The 20,562-nt window shown below is 39.6% G+C and overlaps 1 protein-coding gene across 1 annotated transcript in view; it reads right to left on the minus strand.

Annotated features, from left to right (window-relative positions):
• kcnh2b (potassium voltage-gated channel, subfamily H (eag-related), member 2b) overlaps window positions 1–20,562 on the minus strand; it is a 321,502-nt gene that overhangs the window by 267,954 nt on the left and 32,986 nt on the right. The window contains exon 2 of the mRNA XM_028568846.1: window positions 17,837–18,067. Within this exon, the coding sequence (XP_028424647.1) occupies window positions 17,837–18,067 (231 nt within the window). The remainder of the gene's footprint in view (window positions 1–17,836; window positions 18,068–20,562) is intronic.

Here is a 20,562-nt window from a genome sequence, read left to right on the forward strand (position 1 = left end):
CCATCGATTTTACACTTAAGAGTAAACGCCATGGGGACAGATTGGTTAGTCAAACCCACACACTGCTGTGTTTCTCTGTACGGCACATACAAGCTGTGGTGTTTGGCAGGGCCTCCTCCCATTGCTAGGAATTTACCCCATAACTGAGGAAAAGTTAAAGTTACATGATCTGGTAAACATACATATGAATATTTATATATTGTGAATATGCTAGATATGTATTTTCCATATTGTAAAAGATACTGAGTAGAAGACCAGAAATGGATGCCTATTTCATTTTAGAATTTAGATTTTAGCCATTGTATAACACTACAGTAGGTCTAGCTATAAATATCGCTATCGATATATAAGCTATCGCTTGTAAGCTGTTTGAATGGGAGCTGTAAATACATTATGAATCACATACATACAGCATATATATACATACAGCATATATATATATATATATATATATATATATACAGAAAAAAATATATATATATATATTCTGTATTTTTTTTTCTTAATTTATGTGCAGTTATAGGAAACAAAGGTCATGAACTACTTTTGGCCTTTGCAGAAATGTTTGCTCACAAGAAGAACATTTTTGGTGCACTGAAGAGCTCCAAACAAACAAACAAACAAACAAAAACACTAAAATGATGTCCACAGCCTGAAAAAGTACAAAGCTGAGACATTCTGGATGCAGTCTTTGTAAGGACAGGTCCCTCAGCCTTTGGGGGACTAAATCTATTGTCGTTAGTTACATGAATTAAAACATAAGCGAAGCTAGTGCTGCTTTGATCTTTCAACAGTTTCAGAGGGATGCAACACACGCAATATGATCTAAGCAGGTCTGCATGCACGCAGACGAGTATATACATCTCCTTTCCCTCTTTTGTGTGCGTTTGTATAACTATCAATGTGACAATGAGAAATCCACATAAGACAGACAGATAGAGGGAGAGAGGCAGAGGGGAATCCTTGGCCTGTGAATCCAGGTCTCTGCTTTACATCCGCCAGTGGTTTGTCAGCCACACCAACAAACACACACACACACAATCAATGGGGTATCAAATACACAATGACATAGGCATCTGGCAATGCAGTCCAATTTCAGGATGAGCATTTGTTTAGCCACACAAGTACACACAAAGCCATTTCCTCAGTCAGCAGGAGATCACCGAGTACACTCACTGAGAAACATCTCTGTTACAGTTCACTGGTAAAGGAATCACATCTACTTTAAACACTCAATACTTTCCATATAGCTTTAGACGCACATAAACACACATTTATAAGTGTAAACACACGTGCCTGTTTGCACATACAAATGGAAATAATGCACAAAGGAATGCACTCTTCAAATTCTTAATATATACACCAGAAAGCATTCACACTGCATATCTTATCATATATGAGAGAGACAGAGAGAGAGCAGCAGCAAAGCAAAGAATGAGAGAAATAACACTATATTTTCAGATTGTTTCAGAAATAAAACTATATTTTCATTTTGTTCGGTTGCATAAATAAACACACACACCTCCATGGGAAAGTGCCACATTGTCAGATTATGAGTGAAGGCAGAGCTACATCCTGTCTGTTTCTGTGTGTCTGTGTCAGTTAAACTTGTGCGTCGATATGAGGCGCTGAGGGGCAAAGCGGTGGTTGGGAATGGGCTGCACAACCTGCAAGCTGTTATTGTCCCCTCATTACTGACGCCCATAAACGTCCCGAACATAGCAAAATAAGAAAAGAGAAAATCCAGGCAGAGGGCAGGGGCTCTGAGGATACAGACACCACCACACACTTCTAGTGGCCGATGACTGAGAGGGATTACTTTTGTATTAGTCTATACATGTTTTTTTAGGAAAACCCTACATATTATAAATTTAATATGACATATTACTCTATTTGCCATTCTTATTCTGCCCCAATGTAATTTTCTCTCTGCATTCGGCAGCGTGAAGAAGCGATAACAACTGAGAAAGCTAGGCCATTGGAGTGTTTGCACCATGGAGAAGAATGAAACACATCTAACAGATATTAGGGCTCTGCGCAGTGGGGGCTGACTGACAGGCCCTGATGAACTGGTGCCATGCAGGCTAATAAGTAATAAAGCTATAAGAATGGACCCACTCTACCTATTCACCTTATTACTGTCTCTAAAACAGCTCTGTGTGTCTATCACTCTTGATGAGTGCTCTTTTAGATGAGTCCATCGCAAGCCAAACCGGCTGGTGGTCATATTTCAATTCCAGATGTCAGTTACAATCATGGACGTATTATAATGGGTGACAGTACGTCCCTCAGCCAGGGGGGATGGTGGGAGCGGCCAAATGGCCCCTCCTAACTTGGACTGCTCCATGTTTTGTTAAATCTGAATGGCTCAGCCTGACACTCGGCCAGGTCACTTGAGGTTAAAAAGAAAAAAAAGGTAAAATGTGCCTTTTCCAAAGTGGAAAGGCCAAGGACCACTGTCAGTGCCAGCACTGATGAGGCAGGACCAGGACCCAGCAGCCGAGACATGATAGTTGCACTATCAGCCATGTTTGGCAATAATATGTGTGCATTAGATCAAAGCAGGTTTAAGAGGGAATAGTTAATGCATTCCATTTGCTATCATAACAATGAATTCCTAAACTCCTCAATTCATTAATATAGGCCTATCATTTAATTTAATTTATTGTATGTATATGAGTTATTTTGTCTGTTATTGTTTTTGTATGTAATTGACATGTTTTTGGTACAGAGGTTAGCAGTTGTTTGCAGTTAACTGGTACTTATTGTACTTGCTTAGTCAGGGCTTGTTTTGACTTAATGCAAACTGAGGAGGCAGGTGTGCAAAACATCCTGAAAGTCTTTAGCAACATCAGATCCTCTTTATACCACAAATGCTGTATTAGTCGTTACTGTTTTACATCTGTATTACATTATGTAGTATTATTATTACCATACCAAAACATGTTCTAGGTGCGCTCTTCATGCGCTCTCTTAAATGGTCGCTCCATCCCAAAGTCCAGGGCCAAATTTTTGTCCCAGTGCATCAGACTGTTGGGTGGCAGCGTGAAAGTATTTTTTTCTAAAAATAAATCCTCAAAAATTTCTTTCAGCCAATGAGCAGCCGATGGGAGCTGGCTGCAGGACGACTCAATCACCATGAACAGTCTTTAATGTTAACTACTCGAGAGTCTGCACTTGAGACTTTGCTCTAATTTACGGGACAATTAGGGCAGGATTCGGTACAACTGCTTGGATTTTGGGACTGTCCCAAATTTTTCGGGATGTCTGGTCACCCTATTTGGTGGTTATAGTGCCCATTAAAAGCCCGACGGTTCCAGTGTTAAACAAATCCTTGTGATATGATAGTTGTGTCACTTGTTCTTTGTCTGCCACAGACACAAAAGAAATTTCCAAAAGAATAATAAACAAAGCTTTAACTACAAACTAAATATTTTCCATGGCCATGATGTAGCACAAGAACGTACATAAGCAAACAATGCTTTTGCACAATGAGCAGAGTTAAGTGTTGTTAAATGTTATATAAGGTTATTGCACCTTTGCAGTTTTAATCTGATATCAGGACACACAGGCAGGTTTCTGTATTCAGGTCAGCAGGCACCAGATCAGTATCTGTATCAGTATCTGAGATATTGTATATAGGATATCTGTAACTGTCAATACATGTACAGTAAGAAAACATAATTGTAGTTGAAAAAAATCTTTTATGGCTTGCTTGGATCCATTGGTGGATAACAGGCTTCCACTGTGACACAGATATGGAACAGCAGCAAGATGGACGAGTCCTGCATAGGCTAACAAGACCGTAAGGGAGGAGGCAGACTCACAGCACCTATTAACACAGTATCACAAGAGCCATCTGTCACGCTGTCTGGCATTTATGGTGTCTGGCTTGCTGTCCGTTTCTAACCGCAATTTCTGGTCTGTGTGTAGGTACAGTATGTGCCAGTGACAAGGAGACTAAATGATTTCTGATTTCTAACATCACAAATTAGGATTGTATCTTGTTTATAAATCTTCGACAGGAATGTATTAGCGACTACCATGTTCAAAGTGATTTCAAAAATATTGTTTTATGACATGCATGATTTATTAGATAAGATTAACTTTATTTCAAGTGGGTCACTGCAGATGCAAAGAATAAAGACACACATACAAGGATATCAATAAAAGGCAATTAAGTATTTAAAGTTGAATGAATCAAACAAAAACAATAAAGAACTGGAGACGGGTGCATGTGTAGGTGTGGCGCTGTTGTGTGTGCAGTACTCAAAGGGACAGAAGGAGATAGACAGAAAAACAGAACATGTTCCTTAGTTCTGTTTCTTGCCTGCTTACTTTTCGTGGTTGATAAGGTTTTTTAAATCAATGAAATTCATTAAGGCTCTGCCACGTTCTTCTGTGAGTGCTCTGATTAAAGGTGAAACGTTAACAACTGTGTGTGTGTGTGTGTGTGTGTGTGTGTGTGTGTGTGTGTGTGTGTGCATGTGTGTGTAAGACTCGGGGCCTCCATGCTGGTAGATGATAAATTGTCCATTGAGTAGTGTCTATCAGCTCTCTCTTTTAGTAAATCAATATGCCATCAAGATCAATGCTTTCTAATTACAGTATATGAGCAACATACAGACACACATGTTTAAAGACACATAACCTACATGTACACACATACACTAATGAAAACACACACACAAGTACTGTATGCCTTGTTGTAGATACAAATCTGTGTGAACACAGATTTGTATCTACAAATGCATTGAAAAAAACACAGATCTGAAAAGGAATGTCGATACCCAAATCGATACTACGTTTAAAAAAATAAATAAATCCCAAACTTCGTCATGTGCACAAAATATGATGTGTTAGGCACACTACTTGATGTTTTTTTCATATGCAACAAGCACACAGTGAAAAGGACTATGGTTAACTTAGCATGTATTAGAGCTTGACATTTAACACCAACTCAGGTCAGCTCGGCCAGATTTCTCATATCACAGCTCTGGTTTGAGTCAGACTTGAGTGACAAAATAATTATAAAACACATCTATTAGGAAGTCATTGCTGTGATTAGTGACTTGTAGATTATAGCACACCAAAAGCAATTCACTCTGGCCCAACATTAGTTCACACATATCGTTAAAGGGCTTGGGAATGGCCTGGGTCCGCACAGTCAGCATGTAACCAAAGGCCTAGACCGGCAACCAGAACATCGTTGAATTTTAGAAGCTGGAACTCCAAACTAATTGAGAGTTTTGCATCTGCAAAATTCCCATTATAACAAGATTACCAGTATATCTAAATAAGCCACTTCCGAGGGCAAGATTAAATTGACATCTTAAATTGAATTAAATTTGCAGCCTCAACTGAATAGGGTCAGTGATGTGTACTCGGGAGGAAAAGAAAAAGGCAGACAGTTTCTTGTTATAGATAAGGCAGATCCCAGCCTGGCCAACTCTTTTTCTACACACACACACACACACACACACACACACACACACACACACACACACACACAAAGCATTACTTCACTTTAGAGCATGGTGTTATAGTGTTATTTTAAATGCCCACATTGATTTAGATGGAGCTATGGTTCTACTGAGTCTTTGGCTGTTTACTGTGTGTATATATTTGTATATGAGCGTGCAGAGCAGCCTAGTACAGCTCATTAGGTGACTAATGAGGCAGACACAACGCAGCACTATCGCACTTTGACATGTCATGACTCCTTATTTTGGTGTCACACAAAAGAAGAGAAATGCACACTTACAGAAAAACACACATACCCACAAAGACTCCAAAAAAGAGAAGAATTGGGGTGATGTGTAATTTGATCATGATGCTCCTCAATTTGGTGTTTTGTGATCTAATACAGAGTGTTATTTAACTCACACGCCCAAGTCCCAGTGAACTCGTAGTGAAGGTTTTATATCACATGGTAATACGTAGTGTTTTAAGGTGCATATCATGTACTGGTGATGCTGTTGATCTGAATCGATCTTCCTATTTGTCACCTTCTCTTTCTTTCTTTCTTTCTTTCTCTCTATCTTTCCTTCCCATCTCCCCTGTCCTCTATCCTGTTACACCACGTACCAAAGTGCAAGTTCATGTCATTATCGTGTTCATTTTTGCTGAAACAAAACAAAAACCTCTCCATCTCTGTTTTGAAATTCGATGCCTCTCCCATCAGTTCAAAAACCTAATGCAACTTCAGTAGTGTGGGCGACAGCGGACAGCATTAGTTGCGTTTGCGTGTGTAAGCGCTGGTTATGCGTTCTTAGCTGGAAGTGGGCTCATTAACGGCAGTCATCGGTTTTAGAGTGCTAACCTCTCCAGAGAGGCTGCAGGTCTCTAAGTGTTTTGCTTAGCTACTGCTGCTAGGCAATCAAGAGTCCCTTCAGTCGCACAGGACAGCGTGCTCCTCTGGGCTACCAGTATTATCACAGCACCATGCAGTTAGGACACTCACATTCTCTGATTGACATCTGCTAGTCCTCAAGACCCACAGCACACTCGAGACAGTCTTTTCATAGTCCCTGGGGGCGTTATCAGTTCACGGTCACACAGGCTGGAAAAACAAATGCTTATTTTTCCTCAGGATTTCAAGCTTTTATGGCAGACAACTGCTAGTCAGTGTTTTAATGCAGTGTTGTTATGCCTGTGCAACAGGCCACCTGTAACCAGAAGGTTCTATAATTTAATTCAGGGCATAAAGGGACATTTTATGGCACAGACACTTCTTGAGAGTAGTAAAAGTAAAACCTGTGATTAAAGCCAAATAGTATTCATGTCATTTCCAAAACCATAGATCCTACAATTATAGTAAAGTGCAACTACTCTGCATTAGTGATTTACTGTTTCTCCAAAGCCATTGCAGGACGTATTTTGACATTCATACAGAGCAGCTGTTCAGGAAATCGACTGGGCTTGTCATGTATGAGGTGCAAGCAGACACTAATTTGAATGCTACCAAAAAGAGGGATACAGCTGATTATTATAAAGTTAAGATAACAAAAACATTGCATTTAGTCGTTAGTTTCAGTCGTTATAGCTACAACAAAGAGGTAAAGAGTGTAAAAAAAAGCACTTTCTGAAAGCCACACAAATTTCATTAAATTATGTGATCAAATAGGTTAATATAGATTTGGCTTATTTATTATCAGTGTATTCCAATTATTATGAATATGAACCAAATCTTTGCTTTCGTGAGGAAGCTCTGACACAGTAGCTTCGGAGGATCCCAGGTAAGCAAGAGACTGAAGCTACCGTCACTGTGATCGAATCCTTATCGCTTTCAAATTAGGTTGAAACTCTCCTCCTGAGTTTATCATCACAAGTAAGTAAGTAACATAACCAACCTTTTTGATATTAACATTTTTTAAACAGGGACGGCAATGCAACAATAAGAGCCACTAAAAGGCAGAAGGGTACAAGAGTTTGAGTTTCTCTGAGTTTACAAGGTGAAACTGAATGCACCATTAGTTTAAAGCAGTCCATGGAAGGCATTATGGAGACCCGTCCAGCCCACATGCTTTACCTTCATGGGTTGTTTATATAACTCACTCACCAGGAAGGCAAAATGTTGCCACACCTCTTGAAAAGAGCAGCTGCAGGCTACTGGTAAGCTAACATAACCCTGCGTAAGTAGGTGGTGGTGGAGAGAGAAAAGATACCGTGGGAATTACCGATCCTGCTATTGATTTAAATTGTCGAAATCGAAAGCTCATTTCAATCAAATTTTGTGACAGCTGACAAAAGAAGTAGCACTTCCAAGACACAAACACCTGTTTCCTGTGTGAAATTAAAAAAGTATTTTGTTTGGAAGATATGCTGGTTATTTTCTATTTTTGACATGGCAATATTTAAAATAATTTATTTTGTTTGCAAAACAATTACGTTATTTATTTTATACTTATTATTTAGGAAACTTGCTTTTTACATTAAAACACATTAAACATTCAGATGTGTCTTAATCCATAAGATTAGATTTGGATTTCAAATGTTCAAAATATTAAAATCACAAAGATATGATAAGCACTCTTTTGTTATAGTTGAGGATATGTACAGTACAAACCTTGTAATTGAACTATGAGGCCAAAAACCGAAACAACAATGATCTTTCATTAATCGTAATCGAGGTAAAATGTTCAATTAATCATGATTTTAGGTCATATTGTCCAGCCCTAGGCTAAAGATAAGAGATACTTTGGTTTGAGCGGAGAAATACATTTTTTAAGAATTTAGCAAACATTTTACTCTGGGGACTTAAAGAGCACGGTTTGACAAAATTGCCTAATCATAAACATAAAACATAAAATACATGGAACCTTCTGTATTCAAAGGATTTGTGTCACCTCTCTTAACTCTGAAGAGAACTATCAAACAGTCATCTCTTGAAACAGGATTAAGACTTGCTCCAGCAGCTCAATACTGACAGCAGTGACATCCTTGAATTGATCTAGCTGATAATGGCTGTCTTCATAGGCCCCTGATACAGACAACCTTTATTAGAACCCACTCTGTGACAGTGTTACAGACTGATGACGAGCAATCTTCTCTCTTCCCTGGTGGCAGGGCAGAGAGAGACAGAAAGACAAAGGTCGTGAGAAAATTAAAGACACTGAGTGTCAATGAAACAGAAGGGAGGGGAAGCTGGAGATAGTGAAGCTAAGCAACTAGAGCCAAGAGGAAAGAAGGAAGAGAGACAGAAACAGTGAGACACAATCAGACTGAGAAGAGAAGGATAAGAACTGAGAGGGGAGAGAGTGAGTTTGAGATTTAGAGACAGACAGGAGGGTGCAGTGTGCAAGAAAAAGAAAGAAAAAAGGGGAATATCTATCCAGTTAAAACAGATTGCTGGTTTATTCACTCCCTTTTCCCATGTTTTCTCCTTTTTCAAAAGAAAGCTGTGCTCTTGTTTCCCCCTTCCCCCTTTCCTCTAGTCACCATCATATTTCCCGGTGAACCGAAAGCTAACGTAGTTGTGACATTCAGTCACTAAGGGGATTTTAAGACTTACAGGTAATACCCAACTGGGGCAGCAGACCATTCTACACCAAAGCCTCTACATGCTCAGTGTATTCTTCCTATCACAGTTTACCTGGAGAGCATGATTGATTAAGCTGGTGAGCAATTGGAGTCAGACAATTGAGCGTGAGAGCGAGAAGGAAGATCCATCTTCGTGAAGGCTCATGCCTAAGCTTGGCACTAGATAAATGGGCTCAGATGAAGCCTGTGTGTGTGTGTGTGTGTGTGTGTGTGTGTGTGTGTGTGTGTGTGTGTGTGTGTGTGTGTAATGTGCTCAGGCATGTGCTTGCGTTCTCTGTATGCATGTATGTTTAGGTCATGGCTACTCAGTCCCACCATTCCAAGTAAAACACACACGCTTGTACACTCATTGCATAGGTTGCTTTTCTAGATCAAGGGAGAGGTTGTTCTATTTTTTCTCTCTTTGCCTTTGCAAGAGGAGGGAGAAGCAAGGGAGGGGAGGAAGGAGGCATAGGGGGTAAGAGGAGGTGGCATAGTGTTTCCTCCGTGTGTGCATTATGGATGAGGCTTGTCCACGACATTCGATCAGCGGCTCTCTGATGGCTTAGAGGTGGCCCACTGGAGTTACCTAGGACCTGTGTTTCTGTCTCTGTGTGCTTGAGTGTGTGTGACTATGACTGAGAAGGAGGAGTCACCAGGGTAACACCTGCCCACACACATAGATAACTAACACCCTTACTGGAAATATTTATTTATTTATTCACTATCTTTAATTGAGTACAAATTAATTACGATTGTTTTAGTGACAAAAAAGCTTTTGGTCAGCACAAAGATAGAAAAAAGTCCAAGTCCAATGTAAACCAATGCCAGTGGGCACCAGATTGTATTGTTTCAATAGATAGACATTATCTGCAATAGCAGCTTCAAATCCTTTACTCACAAGCTACAATATATCCCTAGTTACAGGCACTAGACTACAGTATAAACCAGGGCTGCACAATTAATCAAATTAATTCATTCAATCATTAATTTACTCAAAATTGCAATGTTACTCTCTACGTTACACAGAGGCTCACATAGTAGGAGCTGAAACATAAATAAAAAGATTTGTTATGTGTAATGTATCGAAAAAGTATCGTTTAGGAACCGGCATCAAAGTCACGGTATTGGTATCGGTATCTGTATTTTATTTTCGTAACAATCAAGTATCAAAAACTGAGGACACGCTGTTGGATGCTGTCCTCCTTTCCTACTTTAATGCCTAACTAATCTGGTGGGACTGTTGAGCTCTGTTTCAGACTGATACCTCGGTTCAGGCTGGTCCTCATCCTAAATACGTGCCTTTTTCAGTCGCGGAAAATACTTTTCAATACTCATCTGGATTAGAGCAGCAAACATCCAGTGTAAGAGTAAAAAATGACATAACATTATTTATAATACGTTTATTTGATTCACAACTGCTATATAGTGTTTTGACCTCGACAACTGCATTTTACGGCAAACGACGACTAGTTATCTTTCTAAAGCAGGCGCAATCGCTTGTTTTCTAAGAGTCGGGTCAGTGATTGTGTAAAGGTGTTCACGAGATAGATACCAACCTTTCATGAACTTGTGAATTTCACCAGCCGTCTTCTCTCCTTGATGGAGAGTTGGAGACAGGCTGTGTGCACGGTGGGCTCGATGGTGTTTTAAGCCTCCAACATCGCCTTACAGGCAGCTTAACCTCACCTAAAACCTTAAACCTGCCTTAAACATAAGCATTGCCGCGCTGCCTGGAAGGCGAGGTTGGGGGCTAAAAACACCAAACACCGCACAGTGGGAGGGGCTGTGTGTGTGTGTGTGTGTGTGTGTGTGTGTGTGTGTGTGTGTGTGTGTGAGAGCGAGACACAAGTGACAGAGCAGGGAAAGGAAATGCAGAAGAACATGTTTTAAATAGCGTTTAATGTGGTCGGCGGCGGCCGGTGTTGATAGTGAGGCGCACCGCCACACATTAGTCTATGTGTGGGAAACACTTCTTCATCAAATTGTGCAGTCCTAGTATAAACCTAGAAACAGATTCGTCCAGTGGAAGAGGAGAGCCGAAACAGACATTTTTCCATTTAATCATAAGAGTGCCTCTTGGTTACTGTAACAACATGATGAGGGCCTCTCTAAAAACTCCATGGCAACGTAACAACACAACTCCCCATTCATAGAGAAGGATATTCCTGGTGCGTAGGGGCAGTGTGTGTGTGTTTGTTTATATACTCTCATGTATTGCCAGCTGAGCTCAGTCGCATTGCCACACTAGATAACAGCTTTTAACACTCTTCAATCGTCTCAGCAGCACTCATGACGTCCTTACAGCGTATGTCAGTATGTAGAAGACACAATACTGGAGGATTTTTTAATGGACATTAAATAGTACATTTTTTAAACCAGTGCAAGCCTCCGTTTACACCGAATTATTCTCCTATTTGCTGTAACACAACAACCATCACTTTAATTCTAAGTTTAACTGCACTCCATAGCTAACTTGATTGACACCTCAATGCTTTCGTGCGCGATAGAGTCTGCATTACAAGGAATCTGCTAATGGAGTGATACATATGCTAATAAACATAAAAAACTAAGCAAATACTTGTGCACTACACATAAAGCCTATAAATGCCAGTAAGAAAATGGAAAACACTATAGTCTTAACACTGAATTTAAACTTTATCAATTGAGTTTTTATTAGGAGTGTAACGATACATGTACTCGTACCGGACCGTTTCAGTACAGGACTTTCGGAACTGTACACAGAATAAGGAATACGCCACCGTTTGTTGGAATAGGGCTTATCACGGTATACCCTGGCCGTAGGTAGGTGGGCCAACGCATTTTTTGTCTCAGTGCAAGTAATTAGGTTGTTTTTTGTCTTTTGTTGGCTCACTTTTACTCACAACATGCTAACCGGCAACATAGGATTCCATTCACTACGCTAAGCTAACTAGCAGCGGCGCTGCCGGTGTTGCACCGGACTAAAACAACGCATGCGTTGGCCCACCTATCTACAGCTAGGGGAGACCGTGATAAGCCCTATTTCAACAAACGGTGGTGTATCCCTTTAACAGAAATGATTAGGCTTGTTTTGTGTGTGGAACTTGCTTCAATTCCGAGTTCCCACACAAACATATTAAGTGGCAGACCAAAAGTTTGTTTAGCCTCCGCCCTGCACTTTGAATGCTTACACACAGTAAGCTTATACCAGCCAAGCCTCGCGTTGGCTAGCGTCAAGCCAGAGGTTGAAGACCCTCCCTTATCATTAAGGTCTCCTGTTTGGGAACACGACGGTTTCCTGGTGAAATACAACAACGGACAAAAACAAATGCATACGACGAAAGTAGTGTGCCGACATTGCTCATTAGTGATCTGGTATGTTTCTGGCGACACATCAAACTTGCTAACTCACATAAAACGGCACCACGCGAATGTGATTACACTGCTACAAGGAAAAGAACAAGCGTAGCGCAAACGCAGCTCCCCTCATCATTTAAACAGACTATTGCTGGTAATTCAGATCGGGCCAAAGCAATAACAAATGACATTGGTGTTTTTATAGCAGCGGATCTACGACTATATTAAGTTGTTGAAAACACAGGTTTTAAACACATGGTGAAGGTGTATGAAATTCCTTCTTGCGTACATTTCAGCCAGAAAGTCACACCAGCCCTTTATGAACAAGCAAAAACTGCCGTTGTCCGCGACTTGTCTAAGGCATCTGCTGTAGCACTCACGACTGATGGATGGACATCCAGAGCTACCGAAAGCTGCTTACATCACATCACCCCTGAGTGGAACATGGTAAGCCATGTTCTGCAAACTAGGCCCATTTATGAACAACACACAAGCACAAATTTGGCAGAGGGACTTAAGGAGACAGTGTTAGAATGGAAGTTGGAGAGGCCAGGAACTAAAATTCCTGTCACAACAGACAATGCTAGAATATTAATAATAAACAAAAGCACCTGTGTTGCTTCTTTACTTTAGTTGTTGGAAGTTTAAATTTTTACGTACTATATTCCTTTAAAGGTCCTGATAAAATGACTTGTCAAAATGCATTTTCTATGCTACAATGATCAGATCAGATTAGTTTTTGATTTTAGAATGGTCCTTACATGAATCATTTCCTTCCTAAAACTATAAAACTACAGTGCTGGACATTTTTTGTTAATATGTTCATTTCTCTTTCAGCTAAAATGGGGGCACATTCAAGCTACTGCACTGCATATGCCAACAGCATATTATGGCTACAAGCCCGCACTAAAACAAGACCGTTGCAGGCATGAAATGTTATAGCTACCAAAGCCTTTAACTACAGTATGTGTTGTTAGCATGGTGGACTCTCGTTAACATAGCCAGTGGGACAGAAATGACAACCCCTCTGTATTTCTATATACAGGGCTGTAGCTTTTTAGGAGGTACTTTTGTATATGTGTGTGTGTGTGTGTGTGTGTGTGTGTGTGTGTGTGTGTGTGTGTGTGTGTGTGTGTCCATATCTACAGTATAAACAGTGGAAAGTGAAATGTGCAGAGGGGAGGGTTGAATTGGCAAATCACCGCTTAGAAGTATCACTAGAGAGGAGACAGCTGGCGCCATCTCTCTATTTCTCCCTCTCTCTTTTAATTGCTTTCTCTCACAACGAACAGCACTTTCAGATTACGTAAGAAACACACTTTCTGATAGTCACTGTTTCTATCTCTCTCTCACTCTCTCATTCTCCCACCTCTCACCCACTGTTTTTTTCCTCACTTATCCTGCCTAGTCATCTTGCCCTCTTTTTTCCGCACAGTTTGTTCCAAGCCCTTTCCTCCTCTCTCTCTCTCTCTCTCTCTCTCTCTCTCTCTCTGTCTACAGGTGGAAAATGTCCAGCAGATGCTTTGGCCATAGCCCAGGGAGTTGCTGACTTTATTACCATGGCAGCTCTTTATCCCCATGTAAGCCGTCTATCGTGACTGCCGTCCTGTTAACTGGTCCTGGTCCAGTTGGCATGTGTGTAGACATGTATACGCTCCTGCCATGTCACAGAATTATCCAAGGGCTTCCCCCATTTACTTTCCACTAAAGTACATTCTACCATAAAGGTTGATTTGGGTCAGGTCTATTGAAATCGCTACTATTTCATAAAATTCTACAAAACTGCTGTTGTGTTTTTAACTTTGACATGACTTTTATCCAATGTGTAGACGTTAGAGTTGTCAATCTTCCTCTATAATACCATTCAAATTTCTTTCTTTTTTTAAAAATAATATTCAAAGATTTAATGCTCAAATGCATATTTTATGCATATATTATTAATATGTACTACACTACTCAGGCTTATGCATTGTCAATGCCACTATGAACATGTGGTTGTTGTTCAGCGTTCTGTCCACTAGGGATGCAACCATTATAGATTTTGTTGGTACGATTATAGTCTGAAGAATAATCACGGTTTCACGATTACCACAATTATTATGCATTAATTAATTTCACTACTAATGTATGAAATCACATGAACACTCTATATTTTAATGTGTTATTGACTGCTGCCTTTTGAAACAGAAATAACACAGTAACAGTTTTAAATGTTTTGAAAATGATTATATGATCAATCATCAACTTTTTATTTAAATTAATCTGAAAAGATTAGAGACTAGAGGTGAATCAGTCACACCACAAACAAAGGCCAAGTTGGCAACAACAGTGCTGTCCTTCTGAAGAAGAAGTTGGCTGTACTAACGTTACTCGGTACAAAACGTTAGCTCTGTTATCTTAAAGGGATGGTTCTGAATTCCGGACATAGGACCTCATTTCCAAGTTAGCCAGTGTGTTATTTATCAGTGGAGACAGTTTTCAACACTTTCATCCAGTCCTTCCAGTTGCAGAGTTTGCCAGTGCTAGGCTAGCGCAAGTCAAAAGTATCTGCTAGCCTGCCATTAAAAGCAGTCTTACACACTCCACAGTACACCCAAGGCAAATAAATTATAACACCAGACTATCAATGTAAATGTCTGTTGATAGAATAATGTTAAATTAAAACTACCCTTGCATTGCATTGCAATAGTTATACTTTGTTCCCTGTAGTTGGTAGCATAGGCTACAGTAGCGGTGGAGTGATATTACCTAGGCTACAGAGAAAGCCGGTTTACATGACAATCACGCAAGTTTATATACCTGCCGCTGTGAGCTCCAACTAATTCCACTCTGCCAGGCTATAACTCACATAACATTACCGGTATATGAAAGCACACAGGCTAGCAGTCTGAGCTTACATGACTTTTCTGTCAGCAATTATCAACTGGAAGAACTGGATGAAAGTGTTGAAAACTGTCTCCACTGATAAATAACACACTGGCTAACTTGGAAATGAGGTCCTATGTCTGAATCATCCCGTTAAGACCTCCCAATGCCTTGTGTTTCTCACTCCCGCTATCTCATGACAAGCATTTTGTTTTCACATGCGGGTAGGCCAAGGCAAGAAGAGGGAGATTAGCTAACGTTAGCCAACATATTTATAAAAAAAATCACATTTATATAGTAATTTCAGCAGTCGAATAGTATTGATTTTTTTTTACTATTACAGAATTCGTTCCAACAGCCCTAGTAGACGTTGATTCAATTGTTTTTTTAACGTACTCAGCTGTAATCTATCCACAGTTATAGAGTAGTCTTTTGTAAATACAATCTGGAGACAGGACAAATACCACACTGCATTGTCTGCACTTCCATGATCACAACAACAAAATTGGCACTAAAAGTTGCAAGATAACCAAATACAACATGGACTTATCAGTAAACAGTTGTGAGGTGTCTCACACACACACACACACACACACACACACACACACACACACACACACACACACACACACACACACACACACAGCAGCTCAGACTTAAACATGAGCTGGTGGTTGCCAAATGTTCTGTATGCACCACACAAACAGATACCGGGAAAATACATTACAAGCAAACTCAAACAGATAGACACACAAGCGCTTTCATTCCATCCTAATAAATACAAATTCACACAAACACAGCAACTAACATGGCATATACTTAATCTTTCTTAGGGAAGCTGTCCACCACTTCCTTCTCCAAACACAAAGTATACACACACTGCCCCCCTTTTTGGTACAGTCCACCTCTACATTTCTATGAATACACAGGCATGCAAACAGGTCATGGGTAAAAAAAGTGAGAAGGATATGGCGTACCCCTGACCATCTAGGGTCCCCCGAAATAACATTTTGTACATTTTAAAGTTTAACGTATCAATCTGGTGCACTTTGACAGCAAAATTAAGAGGCTAGATCTATGTAGAATCTGTGCTCTTGTAAACAATGTTCAATTATTGTAAGCGATTTAACCATAAACATATTTTTGTATAGCATACATTTGCATGCTAAATTAATAATACTTATTACATATAGAGTATCCAATCTGTACATTTAATATTAATTTTGTCAAACAAGGACCTTAAGCACTCATTCTTTGAAAAGTACACAGCAGGTGTCAAAGGATGAAAATCTCATTCTGAAGGAAAGCCGGTTAAGGCACAAGGTGCATTTGGAGTACACTGTCAGTACTCATATTTTCGATAAGAAGATTAACGCTATGTGGTTTGTCATGTAAGTTAGTTAACATTTAGGGCAATGAGGGGAAAGCAATCTCCGTTCATCCCACACTGCAAAGACACAAACACCGGTGGAAAATCGGCATAGCTTCCCTTTAACATAATTTAACTAGATATAACATTACAAACGTTATACATCGTTTGTCATGACAAGCTGGAGAGCAGACTGTCAGCTTACGTCGTTAGTTAACATTACTAAATGATCACGTTAATTATCAATGAGAACTTCTTCAGTAAAAGCTATCTGTTTGCTGTCGTACATTGATAATGATAAAAGTGTGTCTTGACTAGTGGATAACTGCAGTGGATACTGAGTCGTTAGTTTGAACATTTCTTACCAGAAACGATGTTGTCAGTAAGTCTCGAACATGGATGTATAATAAGGTCTAGGTCTCAGATTGAGCCGTAAACTTTACAGTGCATGTATCCTAGCATGTCTCCTAGCATGTCTCCTAGCATGTCTCCTAGCATGTCTGCGTTTGAGCGTGCACACTTACAGCGGGGTCGTGGGTTTCTTTGTTGGTGTTTATACGGGGTGGCGTAGGAAGCATTAGCACAGAACACACAAGAGATGTAAAAATATTTTTGGTTCATTATAAAACTGTGGCTGGACCAGACACCCCCCCTACTACCCCCTCCACCCCCTCAAATATTTTTGTCATCGGATCTGCACAAATCACGTAGGTGAATCACAAATTAATTGCATTTTTTATCTGTTCTAAATGTACTTTGAAAAGGGATATTTTTCAAGTTTTTAATCTCAAGTGGTATTTGAGACAGCCCTGCTATTCAGAGCGTACACCATAGTTACCGTCTTCCTCTTGGCATGCTAGGTGTTAGGTGATGGCCTCCAGGAACACCTTCAGCACATCAGAGCACTTTGGTTTCTTTCATTGCTTCCTCATTTCCCAAACTACAGAGCAGCAGACCAAGGCTCAAATCACAATCAACAAAATCACGTCAAAAAACGAGTGCCGTTTTAAAAGGAATTTGCATTAACTCATTATCACGTTAATTTTGACAGCCCTAAAAATAATACATACACTTTCCTTCCCAAACATATATAGACACTTTGCAATCTTTACACACCAAAGGATCATCTCCATATTCATCTCATGTACAAGTCAAAAGGCAAAAAACAGGTCCACACACCCTCTCCTACATCCACACAAACTACTCTCAAAATACTCTCACACACTGGAGTTTTTTTCCTACCATCTTTGCGGTAAAGGTTGATCTCCACTTTCCTCTCCTCCGATCCCAGCAGGGCTTGCGCCATCTGGGCAATGGCCAGTCGCTTGGTGTCAGGCCCATAGAGGAAGTTACACGTGCATGGCTTCTGCATGATCTCAGCACGTGAGTAACCACACATGTGGCAGAAGCCGTCATTGCAGAAGATGATGGCGCAGTTCTCCACTCTCGCATTGGCGATGACGAACTTGCGACCTGTGGACAGAATGAGAAAAGTTTACTTTACTACAGTTTTCACTAGGGGTGGTACAGTTCATGAAAAAACATCCGAACCGCTCAGTCCGCTCGTCTCAGTTCGGAGCGTGTGTGTGCCGCACGATTCGACGCATGCGCAATGTAGCCTCGTGCCCGTATGTGACCTCATGACAGTGTGTTTCCCTTTCACGCGGAAGAAGAGGTGTGGACAAGTTACCAACAAAACGTACAGTGAAAGGCCGTGCAAAACAATTCAGACCGTCCTACCAACCTGTATACATTTTAACATCAATGTACTGTAACGTTTTTTCGGAGATGAGACGTACAGGAGGACCTGAGAGCTACGTTCGTTATTGTAAGTGCAATGATGAGTCCAATAAGTACTTTATCAGATGGTATGACTGTGTGTCCCAGCCCAGGCCAAGATAGGAAATTAACTAACAATGTAAACTGTTTTTATGTTTAACGTATTCTGACTTATTCAAAAGACGGAGCTTTAAGAGTTCCTCTCTTTTTCTTTTAAAGGATAACATTTTTGTAAGAGCTACACAAGTTTGGCAGTTTGATAAAAGCAAGTTATTTCAATTGATATTCTGTAATATTTCAATCTTCATGTGCTAAAAAGGCACATAAGTTCCTGTAGATGGCAATACACATTCTCCTTTTTTTGCCAAATAAATGAAAAGCATGTTGAAATCATCACTGTCTTCCCTCTTGCTGTATCAAAATCTCATCTAGCTTTCCTCAGAGACGGTCCCAATAATGTGCTTAAAGTCAAGTCAAATTCAGTTTTTGCATGTTTACATGATATAACTATATAATTATTTAATACTGTATCCTACATTAAGGATAATTAAGCTATATATCATATGCTGAAGTATATTTCTGGAGTGTTAAAGATTAAAAGAAAAATAATAAGAACCATCGAAAACCGTGACCCTAAAACCGTGATACGAACCGAACCGTGGGTTTTGTGAACCGTACCACCCCTAGTTTTTACAGAGTCAGCAACTCCAACATCAATGGCATTGAACTATGAGTGACAGAAGGTCAACTGTGAAATAACAAGTCTTTCAGTAGAAATGCGTCCATAAAGTCATTCAAAACTGGATGTAAATAAAACGTAAAATGCTAAAACTTATAAGGAGAAAACAAAATGTCTCGCTCTTGCTGATTATGTATAGGGTTAATGTACTGTATGTTAGCATTCCTTGCTAATTTGGCTCTGGCAGTCTGAGGTAATGCCAATGAAAACAATGCTTACGCGTGCTTGAATGTTTTTCATCTTTTCCTAAAGAAATCTCGACTTTATAGACTTTTTACAGCAGACATTTTGATTTGTCATAGCAGGAAAGCACAAGTGTTACTAATAACTTTAATTAATGATAGTTAAGCAATGCAAGCCGACTCTGGAACTGGTAAGGCTAACTGAAATGCTGATGACAGTAGCCTATTAATATTCTATCCTTTCAATGGCAGGATGTTTTCCCTAAATCACAGCTTTGTTCTTGTAACATTTTTCTCATTATTGTCTAATTTATTCTCATAGTGGTGTAGGTTAAAGCTTAATGTTATGTGAATTGACTACATTACACTGACAACCTGTGTGTTGGTTTTTTAAACTTTTCACTTTACTGTAATCCAGCAATTAAAAACAGGGACAGATAACTCTTGTGTCATATCACGATATTACGATATCCAAAATCTAAGACGATATCCAGTCTCGTATCACGATATCGATATAATATCGATATATTGCACAGCCCTACTGGCAGCATTCAATAACTCCACATCTAATCTGCGGAAGCATGTTTTGGTAAGTTTGGTAAGGCATTGGTTTTCATGATTAATAGCAAATTGCCAATTAGGAAAACAACATGCTTCATGGCATTGCTAATTTTTGTCTAGCACTAGCAACCCATAGGACAACGTATGTAGGACACTGGCTAAATTAATTCATCTAATGTCATGTGTGACATGTGTTGTGTTATTACATGTGTATACATTTGTATATATGTTAATACATTTGTATAGACTTTTCTTTAATTAAAAACAAAATAGTTTTGGATTTATGACCCCTTGTCCTATTTTCACTACATGGGAGAAATCCCCAGCCCCGTTTTACAGGTCTTTTTTTTTTTATGTAACTAAGTAACATTTACTTAAAGTACATTTTAAATGAACTACTTATTACTTTTACTTGAATAATTTTTCATATAGGTAATTTCACTTGTACTTGAGTAATATTTCATCAAAGTACACTATTTTAGTACTTTTTCCACCTCTGGTAAAATGGTCCCTTGGAATCATTAAAGGTACAATATGTAACATTTCTGCTTTAAAATGTCTAAAAACGACCATTCCTATGTTATATATTTTTATGAGTTGTCTTCTTACACTATCCCAAATGTTTCCACCAAATGTCAAACCCAGAGAAATCTGTTATTTTATTTTCAGACAAGGCACGTTTCCTTTCACCCTCAAGTTACTCTAAC

Source organism: Perca flavescens, chromosome 22, assembly GCF_004354835.1.
Source record: "Perca flavescens isolate YP-PL-M2 chromosome 22, PFLA_1.0, whole genome shotgun sequence".
NCBI classification, from domain to species: domain Eukaryota; kingdom Metazoa; phylum Chordata; class Actinopteri; order Perciformes; family Percidae; genus Perca; species Perca flavescens.